General features: G+C 46.1%; 2 protein-coding genes across 2 annotated transcripts; both read left to right on the top strand.

Moving 5' to 3' along the window:
* Positions 1-291: 291 nt before the first annotated feature.
* LOC128724390 (uncharacterized) lies at positions 292-13,670 on the top strand. Its single transcript, XM_053818115.1, has 22 exons — positions 292-1,173; positions 1,242-1,343; positions 1,412-1,705; positions 1,778-2,111; positions 2,179-2,419; positions 2,478-2,667; positions 3,346-4,080; positions 4,160-4,261; positions 4,331-4,624; positions 4,701-5,034; positions 5,106-5,346; positions 5,409-5,557; positions 7,339-7,913; positions 7,976-8,431; positions 8,493-9,117; positions 9,247-9,487; positions 9,560-9,749; positions 11,327-12,208; positions 12,281-12,382; positions 12,450-13,077; positions 13,159-13,402; positions 13,469-13,670. The coding sequence occupies exons 1-22, from the start codon at positions 292-294 to the stop codon at positions 13,668-13,670; spliced, it is 8,043 nt and encodes a 2,680-aa protein (XP_053674090.1).
* LOC128723295 (phenoloxidase 8-like) lies at positions 3,199-5,610 on the top strand. The gene is made up of 6 exons (XM_053817020.1): positions 3,199-4,080; positions 4,160-4,261; positions 4,331-4,624; positions 4,701-5,034; positions 5,106-5,346; positions 5,409-5,610. The coding sequence occupies exons 1-6, from the start codon at positions 3,199-3,201 to the stop codon at positions 5,608-5,610; spliced, it is 2,055 nt and encodes a 684-aa protein (XP_053672995.1).
* Positions 13,671-14,212: the final 542 nt, after the last annotated feature.

The following is a 14,212-nucleotide window of genomic DNA, read 5'->3' as shown; positions in this document are numbered from 1 at the left end:
AGTTTCTTTCCTTCGCCAGCACAGATAGTATCGCTTAGAGCTACGCTTGTTCAATATCTAATGCCGGAAAGGAATAGCACAGCCTTCTAGCGTAGGGACATGTTTGCGGTGATCTAATGCTGACCGCAGATTGTTTGGATAAATTCCAACCGCAACATCATTGCTTGAAGGCACGCGCGGATGCATTCTTGCCTCATATATAAGTCGCTCCAGTGGTGCAGTAGGTCAGTATAGCTCAAAAGTAGGGCAGTGTTTGTTTTGAATCTTGTTCCGTTGCATCTTGCACCGACGATGACTGACAACAACACGCTGTTTCGTGGGTTAATGCAAAAACCGTACGAACCCACGTTCGTACCGAAGGTGAACGGAAGGTTGTACTACGATCTGCCGGATGCGTACCTCACCGATCAGTACCGTCCATTCGGTGCCACGATACAGACTCGCTTTTCCACGAACGCCGAGGTGCGCGTTCCCTTCCCGAACATTACGCCACCGGATCTTGGGTTCGCGGATATGGTCAAACGTCGAGGAGCGTTCTCTATCTTTAACTCTGGCCATCGGAGGGCCGCAGGTAAGCTGATACAGTTGTTTCTCGATCAACCGGACCCAACCGCGCTGGGTGCGATGGCGGCCTATGTGCGCGATCGCGTTAATGCACCGATGTACCAGTACGCCCTTGCGGTCGCATTGATCCACCGGGAGGACACACGAGACGTGAACATTCCGAGCTTTTTGGAACTGTTCCCTGATCGTTTCGTCGATCCGGCCGTAATTCCGCAGCTGCGTGAAGAGGGCAATCTGCTGGAGCGTGGAAACAGGCGAGCGATCGATCTGCCAACAAACTACACGGCATCCGATCGTATTGATGAACAAAAGGTCGCGTACTGGAGAGAGGACATCGGGTTGAGTCTGCATCACTGGCACTGGCATCTGGTGTATCCGTCGACGGGACCGGATCGAGTCGTTCGAAAGGATCGCCGGGGTGAATTGTTTTATCACATGCATCAGCAGACGATCGCACGGTACAATATCGAACGGTTTGCGAATGGGTTGCCACGTACGCGATCGTTTAGTCAGCTGAGAGAACCGATTCCGGAAGCGTACTTTCCAAAGATCGTACGGAGTTCCGATGGCAGGGCGTATTCCTGTCGATACCCCAACCAGCTGATGAATGTAAGTAAACGTTTGTTGCAGTAATGTTCCAATTTCAGACTTAGCAAAAAAAACATCCTCTCCAACAGGATGTAAACCGAGTTGAGGATGGATCGACGGTTAAACTAACGGACATGGATGTTTGGATCAAGCGGATTTTTGATGCGATCGATGGTGGTGTTGCACAGGCGGTAAGGCTAAAAAAATAGTTAGTTTGCGATTGATAAGAGTGCTGATTAAGCAGTTTGCTTACCTACAGACCAACGGTGATCGTGTGCCGCTCAACAACAACAAGGGAATAGATCTGCTGGGCGATATACTGGAGGCGAGTACGCTTTCCATAAACTTCGATTTCTACGGCGATTACCACCAGAATGGTCACGTTATGCTGGGTTACATCCACGATCCCGATAACTCCTACCTCGAGGGAGTGGGCGTGATGGGTGATCTGACTACGACCATGCGCGATCCTCTTTTCTACCGTTGGCATCAGCACATCGACGATATCTTCGTGCGGCACAAGCAAAAGCTTCCGGCGTACACTAGCGACGACGTAAGCATGTCCTTGCGCAGAAGAATGCCTTCATCGGAAAGGGTTTTCATGTGATTTATTGCTCCTTTTTAGCTCGCCTTTCGAGATGTCACAGTGGACGCTTTCAACGTGCAGTTGAACAAGACGAGCGCACCCCTAAATGAACTGCTTACTTTTTGGCAGCGATCGCAGTTTGATCTCGGCACGGGGATGGATTTCGTCCCCGAGGGTAACCTGTTCGTGACATTCACGCACATCCAGCACGCGCCGTTTAGTTACCGGATCCAGGCGACTAACCGCGCTAGTGGCACTCGACGCGGTACGGTGCGTTTGTTCCTTGGACCAAAGGTGGACGGTAGCTCTCAGAAGCTACCATTTAGCCTGCAACGGCGCCACATGGTGGAACTGGATAAGTTTACGGTTGATTGTAGGTCGCGCTTCGTATACTAGTTCACCAGCATTGTAACCATTTCTGCGTGATCTATCTTTCGTAGTGCGCCCGGGAGAAAACTCGATCGTACGCCGATCGGATCAATCGAATCTGACCATTCCGTACGAGCGGACGTTCCGCAACATCGCAGAATCGAGTCAACCCGGTGCTGAGGTGTTTCAGTTTTGCAACTGCGGATGGCCTTCGCATATGCTGCTGCCCAAAGGAGGGCCAAACGGTTTGCAGTATGACTTTTTCGTTATCATTTCCGACTACACGCAGGATCGCGTGGAGGATTTCAACGAGTAAGCATTGCATTCCGTAACCGCAGCTGTATGTTGTTGACCGATTTCTCTGTTCTAGGAACGACACATGCAACGATGCACACATGTTTTGTGGTTTGCGTGAACGGCGTTATCCCGACGCCCGGAGTATGGGCTATCCGTTTGATCGTTTCACTGCAAGCTCCGTGAACAGCCTGCAGGACTTTGCTCGACCGTACAGGAACATGGCGGTTACACCCGTTTCCATTCGGTACATCAACAGCGTTATTGCACGCACATGAGGACAGCACTAATAAGAGAGTCTCTTTTTATGCGATTGTTGAGGGATATTAGACGCATTTTAACAGCAATATAATACAAGTGGAATGTGTTCTTGTTCTCCCATGAAGGAATATTTTCAATAAATGAAACCTACGCAATAGCGACCTACTTATGATCTACACAGAAGACCTCACTCGCAGTGGTGCTGTTTTCTTGGCCAAAAATTATCGACTATGGTTTGAAGCACTGCATTTCGTGCAATTGGCGTGGGACAGTTTCGCTAATCATAACCACGAAGAAAAACAAAGCTGCGTGTTTGCTATCAGCGCTTTCTTGCGGTATATCGTTATCGTTGCAACAGGCCAAGTGACCAAGAGCATTGAACGGCCAGTGGCTTGCAGTAAACGACGACTGGGACTGGCATTTGCTTATAAGTGGCTAGCTGTTGGGTCACATTTCACAGTCCGAAACCTTGTGCATCGTGCTGGTGATCCTGTGTGTGTGTAAGGAAGAGAGTGCAGGAAATTGAAAGCAGCGTAATGACGGATATCAACACCCGGTTCCGTGGGCTTCTGCAACGACCGTACGAGCCCACGTTCGTGCCGAAAAACAACGGCCAGCTGTACTACGACGTTCCGGATAGCTATCTAACTGATCACTATCGTCCGTTTGGGGCTGCACTTCAGAATCGCTATGGAACCAACGCACAGACGCGTATTCCGTTGCCGAATATTACGGCGCCGGATCTGGCATACGCGGACTCCATCGCTCGTCGGGGTGGATTTTCGGTGTTCCAGCCAGCCCACCAGCGGGTGGCGAGTCAGCTGATCGAGCTGTTCCTAAGCCAACCGAATCCGGACGCGCTCAGTGCCATGGCTGTGTACACGCGCGATCGCATTAATGCGCCATTGTTCCAGTACGCTCTGGCCGTGGCGTTGATGCACCGTAGTGATACGCGAGACGTCGAGATACCAAGCTTCCTGGAGTTGTTTCCCGATCGGTACATCGATCCAGCTGTCTTTCCGCAGCTACGTGAGGAGGGCACTCTGGTGGAACAGGCCGATCGACGAGCGATCGAGATTCCGATGAACTTCACCGCGTCGGAGCGTGTGGACGAGCAACGGCTTGCCTACTGGAGGGAGGACATTGGCGTGAATCTACACCACTGGCACTGGCACTTGGTGTATCCGGCCAGGGGACCGGATCGGATCGTTCGCAAGGATCGGCGTGGAGAACTGTTCTACTACATGCACCAGCAGACGATGGCTCGTTACAACACCGAGCGTTACGCAAATGGTTTAGCACATGTAGTGCCGTTTAGAAACCTTCGCGAGGCCATTCCGGAGGGATACTTCCCCAAAATTACGCGCAGTTCCGACGGACGATCGTATCCCGCCCGGCATCCTAACGAATCGTTGAGTGTAGGTCTTGACACTAGCGGTTTGTTTACAGTCTCTCGATCACTTGTCATGTCGTTTGTTTATCTTACACTCTTGACAGGATCTGAAACGAGTCGAAGATGGCGTCATCGTGTCGATAGCTGACATGGAGCTGTGGACGTCCAGGATACTAGAAGCGATTGATAATGGGTTCGCGCTATCGGTAGGCTTGGAGGGTGGTGCCAAATGATTCTGGTTCTTTTTAGAAACACTTCTTTCCGATCCGTTACAGAGCAACGATCAGCGCGTTTCGCTAGACAACGACAGTGGAATCGATTTGCTGGGAAACATTGTGGAGGCAAGCACGTTGTCGGTGAACCTGCAGCACTACGGTGATCTGCATAACAACGGACACAACATTCTGGGCTACATACACGATCCGGAAAACTCGTTCCTGGAGGGATTCGGTGTGGTCGGGGACAATACGACGGCTATGCGTGATCCGGTGTTCTACCGCTGGCATCAGCACATTGACGACATTTTCGTGCGCCATAAGCAGCGTCGTCCTGCGTACACTGGGCAAGAGGTGAGTTGTATCAACAGACCTCAACGGATAGGTTTAACCCAACTTTTTTCATGGATTCTTGCTCCTTTCCGTGCAGCTCGCGTTCAACGATGTGGCGGTGGACAACTTTGAGATCCAGCTCAACAAAGCCAACGCCCCTATAAACATCCTGCTGACGTTCTGGCAGAGATCGCAGGTGAATTTGGGCACGGGACTGGACTTCGCACCGGACGGCAACCTTTTTGCGACGTTCACGCACATCCAGCACGCACCGTTCACGTATCGCATTCGCGTGAACAATCGCGCTGGTGCCACTCGACGTGGAACGGTGCGTATTTTCTTCGGTCCCAAGACAAATGAGCGAGGCCAAACGCTGCCATTCCGCGATCAGCGCCGTTTGATGGTGGAGCTGGATAAGTTCACCGTAATGCGTAAGTACCTGGAACATCTCCAACTGGAACACCTCTCCGAGGACACTGACATTCGGATTGTTTCGTTACAGTTAACGCAGGTGCCAACACGATCGTACGCCGATCGGAGCAATCGAGCGTTACTATTCCGTACGAGCGGACGTTTAGAAACGTGGCCGCGTCTTCGCTGACGGGTAACGCAGCCTTCCAGTTCTGCAATTGCGGCTGGCCCAATCACATGCTGCTTCCAAAGGGCTCTCCCGATGGGCTGGAGTACGACTTTTTCATCATGGTTTCCGATTACACTCAGGATCGCGTGGAAGATTTCGATGAGTAAGCTTTGCAGGAAGTACAGACAAATGCTCATGATGATTTATGTGGCTGCTCCTTTTCAGAAACGTGAATTGCAACGACGCGCATTCGTTCTGTGGTTTGCGAGATCGGCGCTATCCAGACGCTCGTAGCATGGGATATCCGTTCGATCGGTTCACGCCTGGGTCGGTTGGAAGTTTGCAAGACTTTACCAAGCCTTACATCAACATGCGTGTGACTCCTGTGAAAGTTCGCTTTTCGAACACGGTCATTGCGCGTTCCTGAAGCACGTTGCGATGGTGTTGATTTTTGTTTCCAATTTCTTAAATCCAATAACCAATATTCCAATATTGATTTTAGACCTCTTACTTCTGTTAATCATTTTCAGTTAAAAAAATAAATTTATTAAGTTTTTAAACAGGAAACAATTGTTATTATATATTGAGAAAAAACATGTTGCTACACGGTACCATAATTGTATGGCATTTCAAATGAAAACACGATATTTATCTCTTGGAAAACGTTAGTTTCGGAAAATTCAATTAGATTTTGGAAGTGATTAAACAATCACTCTTCTAAAACGAAGGTTTGCGCTCAATCTTCTCTATAAAAAAATATACGATCTAAAAACAACTCATAAGTGGCTTAGTTTAAATTGCGTATGGTCACATATTTTTATTAAGTACACATATGCATTGTACTTAAAGTGGATACATATCAATCTTTCTGCAATGAATGTTCGTAGTGGATTTTCGATTAATTATATTATGTAAATAAAAAACGATGAGCTAAATACACAATTGAAATGTGTTTTTTTATTTTTAAATTAGTATAATGCAGCAAAGTATAACCTTCTGCTAATATAACTATTACATGAGATTGTTTTGTCAAAGCTAACAATATGAGTTAATTTATATTATTTTCTAAACGAGAAAAGTACAGCAAAGAGTGGGGATATTATTGAACAAGCAAGAGAGCTAGAAAGAGAGATGAGAGAAAAAAGTATTGGATGGAACCAATATTCGTACTGTAGTAAATATAGTTGAATAAAAACAATTTAAGGATAAGTATAAGTAATATTTTTGCAAAAAAAGGAAAGAGTAAGGAGCTGCATAGAAAAATGGAAGAATTTGTCAATACAGGAATTGATGTATAGCGAGTGAGAAATATCAGTGAGCATATTTTTTTTACATGATACTTTCACATGTTTTGAATTATATTGCGTCGAATTCATACATTCAACGCAAGGTGTAAGATGTTGAAAGTAAATAATAAGTATGGAATTACATTGAGACTGCAGAAAATAATGCCAGTAAGTAATACATAAACTGTTTGAAGATAATTGATCACATTGTTCACATCACAAACGTACATCATAATGATATTGCACTGTTTTTTTTATTATCGTAACCATATTTTTTTAAAGAAAAAACAGTTCATAACTAATTCTCGGTTTTCGCTAAACCACAAGTTTGCTCGTTCCCATGTGCGTTGAATTCTACCGACGATAATAGTTTGCTTATCGCAGAAAGTTTAAGATATCTAGCACAACTGCCTATGCACATCTCAAGGTCGACAATGCGGTGGAATAATTCACTGTTAAGTTTTAGACGAGCCATCAAGAATAAAATACTCAAAATTAATGTAATTTTATTCTTAGCTTCAGCTGCATATATTGCTTTGAAGTTCATGTACATTGTTAAAGCCAATGTTTTCATTCCACAACGTGAACGAATTTGTTTGCGATTTATTGAAACAGACACTGGAGCAATGACGGATTATGAAAGATTGTTTTTTAAGCAATATGCTTCAATTCAGGATGTGTGGTTGGAGTTAGCTAAAACAACTAAATCTTATCTTGTGTTTGTGGTCACCTACAGAATGTCCCAAATTCACGCTTAGTTTTTGGCAAGGGATATATAAAACGGCTGTCAACCGTCGTCGCAACAGTTTCCAGATCACTGGCTTGCTAGAAAGATTTTTTCACCAGTTTCGTGCGTTTCAAACCTTAAGCGATGGCTTCTGTCAGGCAAAAATTCCACGGCCTACTACAGCATCCGTACGAACCGCTGTTTCTGCCCAAAAACGATGGAAAGCTCTTCTACGACCTGCCGGAGGAGTTCTTCACCGATCGCTATCGGCCAATTGGGCAAAATTTGATCAACCGATTTAGTGCCGCAGCGGCTCAACGGCCGAACACGAGCGCAGCAATTCCGTCCGCGGCAGCTACGAGTCGAGTTGCCATCCGGAACATTTCCGCTCCTGACATCAAGTTTGCCGAGACCATCCCTCGAAGGGGTGGCTTTTCGTTGTTCATCCCAGAGCATCGACGGATTGCGGGACGTTTGATCGAGCTGTTTCTATCGCAACCTGATGCGGACACTCTGGGTGATGTAGCTGCCTACGCCAGGGATCGTCTGAACGGTCCCCTTTTCCAGTACGCGATCGCAACAGCTATGGTGCACCGGAGTGATACAGAAAATGTGCCGGTGCCTTCTTTTCTACACCTGTTCCCGGATCAGTTTGTGGATCCGGCCATTTTTCCGAAGATCATGGAAGAGGGTCGAGCCGTGTTGCAGCCAAACCGGGTACGAATCGCTTTTATTCAGGTGCGTGATTTGTTGAAAATGTCCTCCGTATCTCCCCGTAGATGGCGGTCGATATTCCAATGAACTACACGGCCTCGGAGAAAATTGCTGAGCAACGGTTGGCGTACTTCCGCGAGGACATCGGTGTGAACCTTCACCACTGGCATTGGCACCTGGTCTATCCTGGAGAAGGACCCACGAGCGTGGTACGGAAGAGTCGTCGTGGTGAGCTGTTCTACTACATGCACCAGCAGTTGATAGTCCGATATCAGGTCGAACGATACGCGAACGGGTTGGGTCAAGTGGTGCCGTACGATAATCTTCGCGCTCCCATTCCGGAACCCTACTATCCGAAGATCGTTCGAAGCGCTAACAATCGAACGTACCCGGCCCGGTACAGCAATATGACGCTGGAAGACGTCAACCGTCCGGACGATAAGCTGCAGGTGTCCGTTGCGGACACAGAGCGCCAGCTGAGTCGCATAGTAGAAGCAATTGACGCTGGTGTAGCTGTTTCGGTAAGATGATGAGCAACTGCACGCCGATTTTGAAGGCATTCTAATATCCGCGTTTCCGTAGGCCAACGGGCAACGCATTCCTTTGGACAACTTCCGCGGTATCGACGTGCTGGGAGACATTGTGGAGAGTTCCGTACTCTCGATCAACCGCCCGTACTACGGTGATACGCACAACAACGGGCATATTTTGATCTCGTTCATCCACGATCCCAAGGGAGACTATCTGGAGAGTTTCGGTGCGATGGGTGATGTGACGACAGCAATGCGTGATCCTATCTTTTATCGCTGGCACACTTACGTGGACAACATCTTCCAGCGGCACAAGCTCCGATTTTCACCGTACACTGCGGCCGATCTTGCGAATCCGGGCGTCAATCTGTTAAACCTCGAAACGGAGCTCGATCGCCAGGGTTCGGTGAAGAACTTGATGCTGACGTTCTGGCAACGCTCGCAGGTTGATCTTGGCACTGGGTTGGACTTTGGTCCGGAAGGTAACGTGTTCGCGACGTTCACGCATCTCCAGCATGCTGCCTTTAACTATCGGCTGCAGGTTGCTTGCTCTGGTGGGGCCCGACCTGCTACGGTTCGATTCTTTTTGTCACCAAAACGCAACGAACGAGGAACGCTCCTGACGTTTGAGGAACAACGACGTTTGGCCATCGAATTGGATAGGTTCAAGGTGAACTGTGAGTATTTCGTGAAAGTTCTCTACAGCTAGCTGGATGTTCTTCTTAGCAGAACCATCTAGAAGAAAAGAGTCCACCCAGGACGATTTATTTTCGTTGATCTTTCGAATGCATCTTGCACATTTCCAGTAACTCCCGGTATCAATACTATCATACGTCGATCGATGAATTCGAGCGTAACGATTCCGTACGAGCGAACCTTCCGAAACGTGTCGCAGTCGAACGCGGGTGATGAAATGTTCCGATTCTGCAGCTGTGGTTGGCCTTCCCACATGCTCATTCCAAAGGGCGATGCAAAAGGTGTCGAGTACGATCTGTTCGCGATGCTTTCGGATTACTCCAAAGACAAAGTTGATCCTCCGTTCGAAGAGTAAGTAGCATGACGCGCTTTGGTGATCACCACACGGCGATATAATGAACCCATCCTTTACGTGTTTTTCAGGGCCAAAAACTGCAATGATGCTCACTCGTTCTGTGGATTACGCGATCGCGCTTATCCGGATGCCCGGAACATGGGCTTCCCGTTCGATCGACGTGCGTCTCCTTCCATTAGATCGTTTGCGGAGTTTGTTGCGCCGTATCAAAATATGCGCGTAGCTACGATAACGGTGCGCTTTACGAACACTGTTGTAGCGCGGACTTGAGCATGGTGAAATCTATTAATCAGAGTATTCAGATAAGGTTTCTTTTTTCTCTGCAGAGTGATTGTAAGCTTTGAAATTGTCAGTTAAATTATAGCACAGTTTCTGACATGATGTTACTCTTGAATGCTTCTTAATAAAAATTAACTGCATTTTAACAACAAAATGTAAAACAGGAGTTTATGCTAATAAAATGTTTACCTCCATATCACACAGTCGTTTTTAACGTATGCTATAAATACCAGTGACTACAAGCTTTTTGCCAAAAAATCAAATTATTTTCGTTAAAAACATGTAACATGACAATTTTTTGAAAGTTTTCATTGCAATTTGAAATAAGTTAGTTTGTTCATGCTAGGAATGTAATGTGTGTGAGCAAAATATGAATGAGATGAAAAAAGAGCTTTAACCCTTTCACACTTTTACCCGTGCAGTGCTCGGGCAGTTTTTTTATTCTTTTATTCCTCCTTTGCCTTTAGCGCTGATATTTCTTCACTTCACTTCAAAGTTTGTTGTTTGTACTGAAGCAAATCCTGTAAAAAGCTACTGAAAGAAACTAGATATTATTATAAAACTATTCATATAATTCTTTGCCCTAGGCAAAAGAAAACAACGATGAAATTTAAATTATGTATTAATTAAAAAAAAAGAATTCATTGATATTGAAAACCACCAAAAAGATTTTGAGTTATGTTTTGAAACACTGAATCATTTTTTTTGCATTAAATTTCAACAAAAAGCAATACAAACTTTTTTTATGAATTTTAGAGCACGATTTTTTCCAAAACACAAATAAAAACGGGTGACAATTTTTTGACCCTTTTTCAAAATCGTAATGCTGTGAAGGAGTTAAACAACAATGATTTAACTTCGTTGAATCCGTTTGTGACCTCCTTAAAATGAGTTATACAGAAAGGTATATCACACGGTGTACAGTGTAAGATTGATTTACTAAATCACTGATTCAAAACTATATTCAAAATTTAGTATACATAACTTGACTGTTAATCTTACTCATTATGAACTCATCTTATAGCATAGTGATAAAATCGCGACACAACTGTAACATATTATATTGAATTGTTTCATTTCAATATATATATATATATATATATATATATATATATATATATATATATATATATATATATATATATATATATATATATATATATATATATATACAAAAAAAAATATATATATATATATATATATAAACGACTTGACAACAGAGTAACATTGTAGGCACAGTCCCCTCGAGGTTAACACCCTCGATCATTTTATCTATCACTGCAATGTGCATTCAAAGATCAATGCACGCGCGTGTTTGCGGTTAGCTGTTACGAGAAATAGGTTGTCTAACTTTTACAATGTCGCTGTTGCTAATCGCATCTAATCAATGCAACTCGCGCTAAACTACACTAAATCGTGCAACCGTATATATATGCACCCCCGATCGTTGAGAAGTTAGTTCATATTAGTTCTGGATACGGTGGATTGTGGTGCTAAGAACAGTGAATCCTTTTTGAGTTTTGCTATCACTATTTCGTGGCTAATTTTTTCGCAAGATGTCTGACATTGAAACTGGATTCCTCTGTCTCATGACACGTCCATCGGAGCCTCTGTTCTATCCGAAGTACAACGGCGAAGTCGTCATGGATCTTCCCAGGGAGTATCTTTCTGAGCGCTACCAGGACATCGCGGATTCCATTAAAACTAACCTCGGATCAACGGCAAAGCATCACGTGTCGGTTAAGCTCGTGGACCTGCCCGATTTTGGCTACGCAGAGCGTGTTCCACGCCACGGAGACTTCAACATATTCAATCCCGCCCAACGGCACGTCGCAGGACAGTTGGTGGGCGATCTGTTGGCTCAACCGGATCTGGAAACGTTGCTATCCGTAGCGTCGTACGCTCGAGATCGGTTGAATCCAACCATGTTCCAGTACGCGCTCGGTGTGGTTTTGCTACATCGCAAGGATACCAGCACGATTCCGGTGCCTTCGTTTTTGGAGATGTTCCCCAAACGCTTCGTCGATCCGGCGCTCTTTCCGAAGCTACGCGAAGAAGGTTTCGTTGTGGAGCAACGCGAACGTGTGGCCATCGAAATGCCACAGAACTTCTCTGCTTCCGAAGCCGAACCGGAACAAAGATTGGCCTACTTCCGGGAGGACATCGGCGTGAACCTTCACCACTGGCACTGGCATTTGGTGTACCCGCAGGAAGGACCGGTTGAAGTCGTTCGAAAGGATCGTCGGGGTGAGCTGTTTTACTACATGCACCGTCAGATTGTGGCCCGGTACAATGCGGAACGGTTCAGTAACTTGCTGCCACCTGCAACACCGTTACACAACCTGCGCGAGCCAATTCCGGAGGCGTACTTCCCGAAGATCTTGAACAGCGCGCTGAACCGGACGTACCCGGGAAGAATGGCAAACATGGTGTTGAGTGTACGATGCTCGTACGAGGATGGTAATGGAATTTTTAGTAACTAAATGAGAGCTATCTTTCCTCCACTGCAGCACGTCAATCGTCCGGAGGATGATGCGGTTGCCACAATTTTGGAGCTGGAATCTTCTTTGGGCAAGATTAAGGAAGCAATCCAGTCGGGTTTCGCCATTTTGGTAAGTAGAAAAGCCGCTCGAGATTACGGAGATCGTTTGTTCAGCCCGTCTGGTACGACTTTTGCAGACGGATGGAACCCGTGTGCCGTTGGACGCCAAAACCGGCATCGATACGCTGGGAAACATTATGGAGAACTCCGTCGTCTCAGTCAACGCTGCGTACTACGGGAACTACCATTCGCTGGGCCACATTATGATCGGCTACATTCACGATCCGGACAATCTGCACCTCGAAAGCCATGGTGTTATGGGTGACATAACGACGGCAATGCGTGATCCAACGTTCTACCGGTTCCACGCTCACGTCGATGACGTCTTCGATCTCCACAAGCTGAGGTTGCCAGCGTACACGCAGAGTGAGCTATCATTTCCGGGCGTTTCCATCGTTGATGCATCGGTTCAGATCACGAGTGGAAAGGCGGCTAGAAATCGGCTGCTGACGTTTTGGCAGCGCACTCAGGTTGATTTGGGGACGGGACTAGATTTCGGCCCGCATGGTAACGTGTTGGCGACGTTCACGCATCTCCAGCACGCTCCATTCGCGTACCAGATAATGGTGCACAATGAAACGCACGACGAGAAGAAGGGAACCGTACGCATCTTTCTGGCACCGATCTACAACGCCGACGGTGGTCAGCTGCTGTTGGCTCAACAACGTCGGTGCATGATCGAGCTGGACAAGTTCGTCGTGAAGTGTGAGTGTTTTTTTAGCAGCTTTTTAGTCGTACCGATGAAAGCCTTTTTTGAGGGATTCGAATGATCTCTGTTCGTTGTAGTACACCCTGGCGAAAATCGGATCATTCGACGATCGGATCAGTCCAGCGTGACCATACCGTACGAGAGGACGTTCCGACGGGTTGACGTCTCCAACATGCCCGGATCGGAGAGCTTCCGGTTCTGCAACTGTGGCTGGCCGGATCATATGCTGCTGCCCAAGGGTCGCCCGGAAGGACAACCGTTCGATTTGTTTATCATGGTGTCGGACTACAAGGCGGACGCGGTTAAGGCACCATTTGACGAGTAAGCTTAATTAGGGCAGCTGTTTGTACCACGAGTGTTACTTACATTCTACTGTCCTACGAGCAGGAAGGTTGATTGCAACGATTCACATTCGTACTGTGGTCTTCGCGACCAGCTATATCCTGATCGGCGTGCTATGGGCTTTCCGTTCGATCGTCCGATGATGCCACAGGATCATTTGATGCGAGATTTCGTCGACAAATTCCCGAACATGAGCCGGACGGTGGCGGATGTGGTGTTCACAAATACCGTCATTTCGAGGACATGATCGTGACACGGACACGATCGTGAACAATGGGAGCAAACATACGGACAACGCACGCAAGCATAACTATAACCACCACAACTACTCTGGCGAAGAGTGCTAATATAATATTGCAAGCATAGAACAGCATAACGTGTTTCGTTTTAATTTCACTGCATGCGCACGAATATATCACTTGCAGTTGCCTTTTACTCGGAACCAAACAATCGCTTTGGAAACATTTTTATGAGCAAGCAACGGTTCCAGACAGAATGTGTTTTTTTGGGTTGTAATTTTTTATAAATTGATAGTATTCAATACTGTTGAATGAAAAATAGTTCAACACATAGTGTAACCGCATAGTGTTTCAACATAACATTCCAGCATAGTGTTATCAAAAGATTTGATAAATGCTTAAAAACATACATTGAAACATTTAAAATTTTAAATCACATTTAATTTAAATCAAATTACAAGACATTTACTATGTTACTGCTGCATACCTATTTGTCAATTTATTTAAATATGTTTAATGTATATTGCACTCTATACCAAACACCATGAGA

This window comes from Anopheles nili, chromosome 3 (assembly GCF_943737925.1).
Source record: "Anopheles nili chromosome 3, idAnoNiliSN_F5_01, whole genome shotgun sequence".
Lineage (NCBI taxonomy): Eukaryota > Metazoa > Arthropoda > Insecta > Diptera > Culicidae > Anopheles > Anopheles nili.
This window is presented reverse-complemented; position numbering and strand designations above follow the sequence as displayed.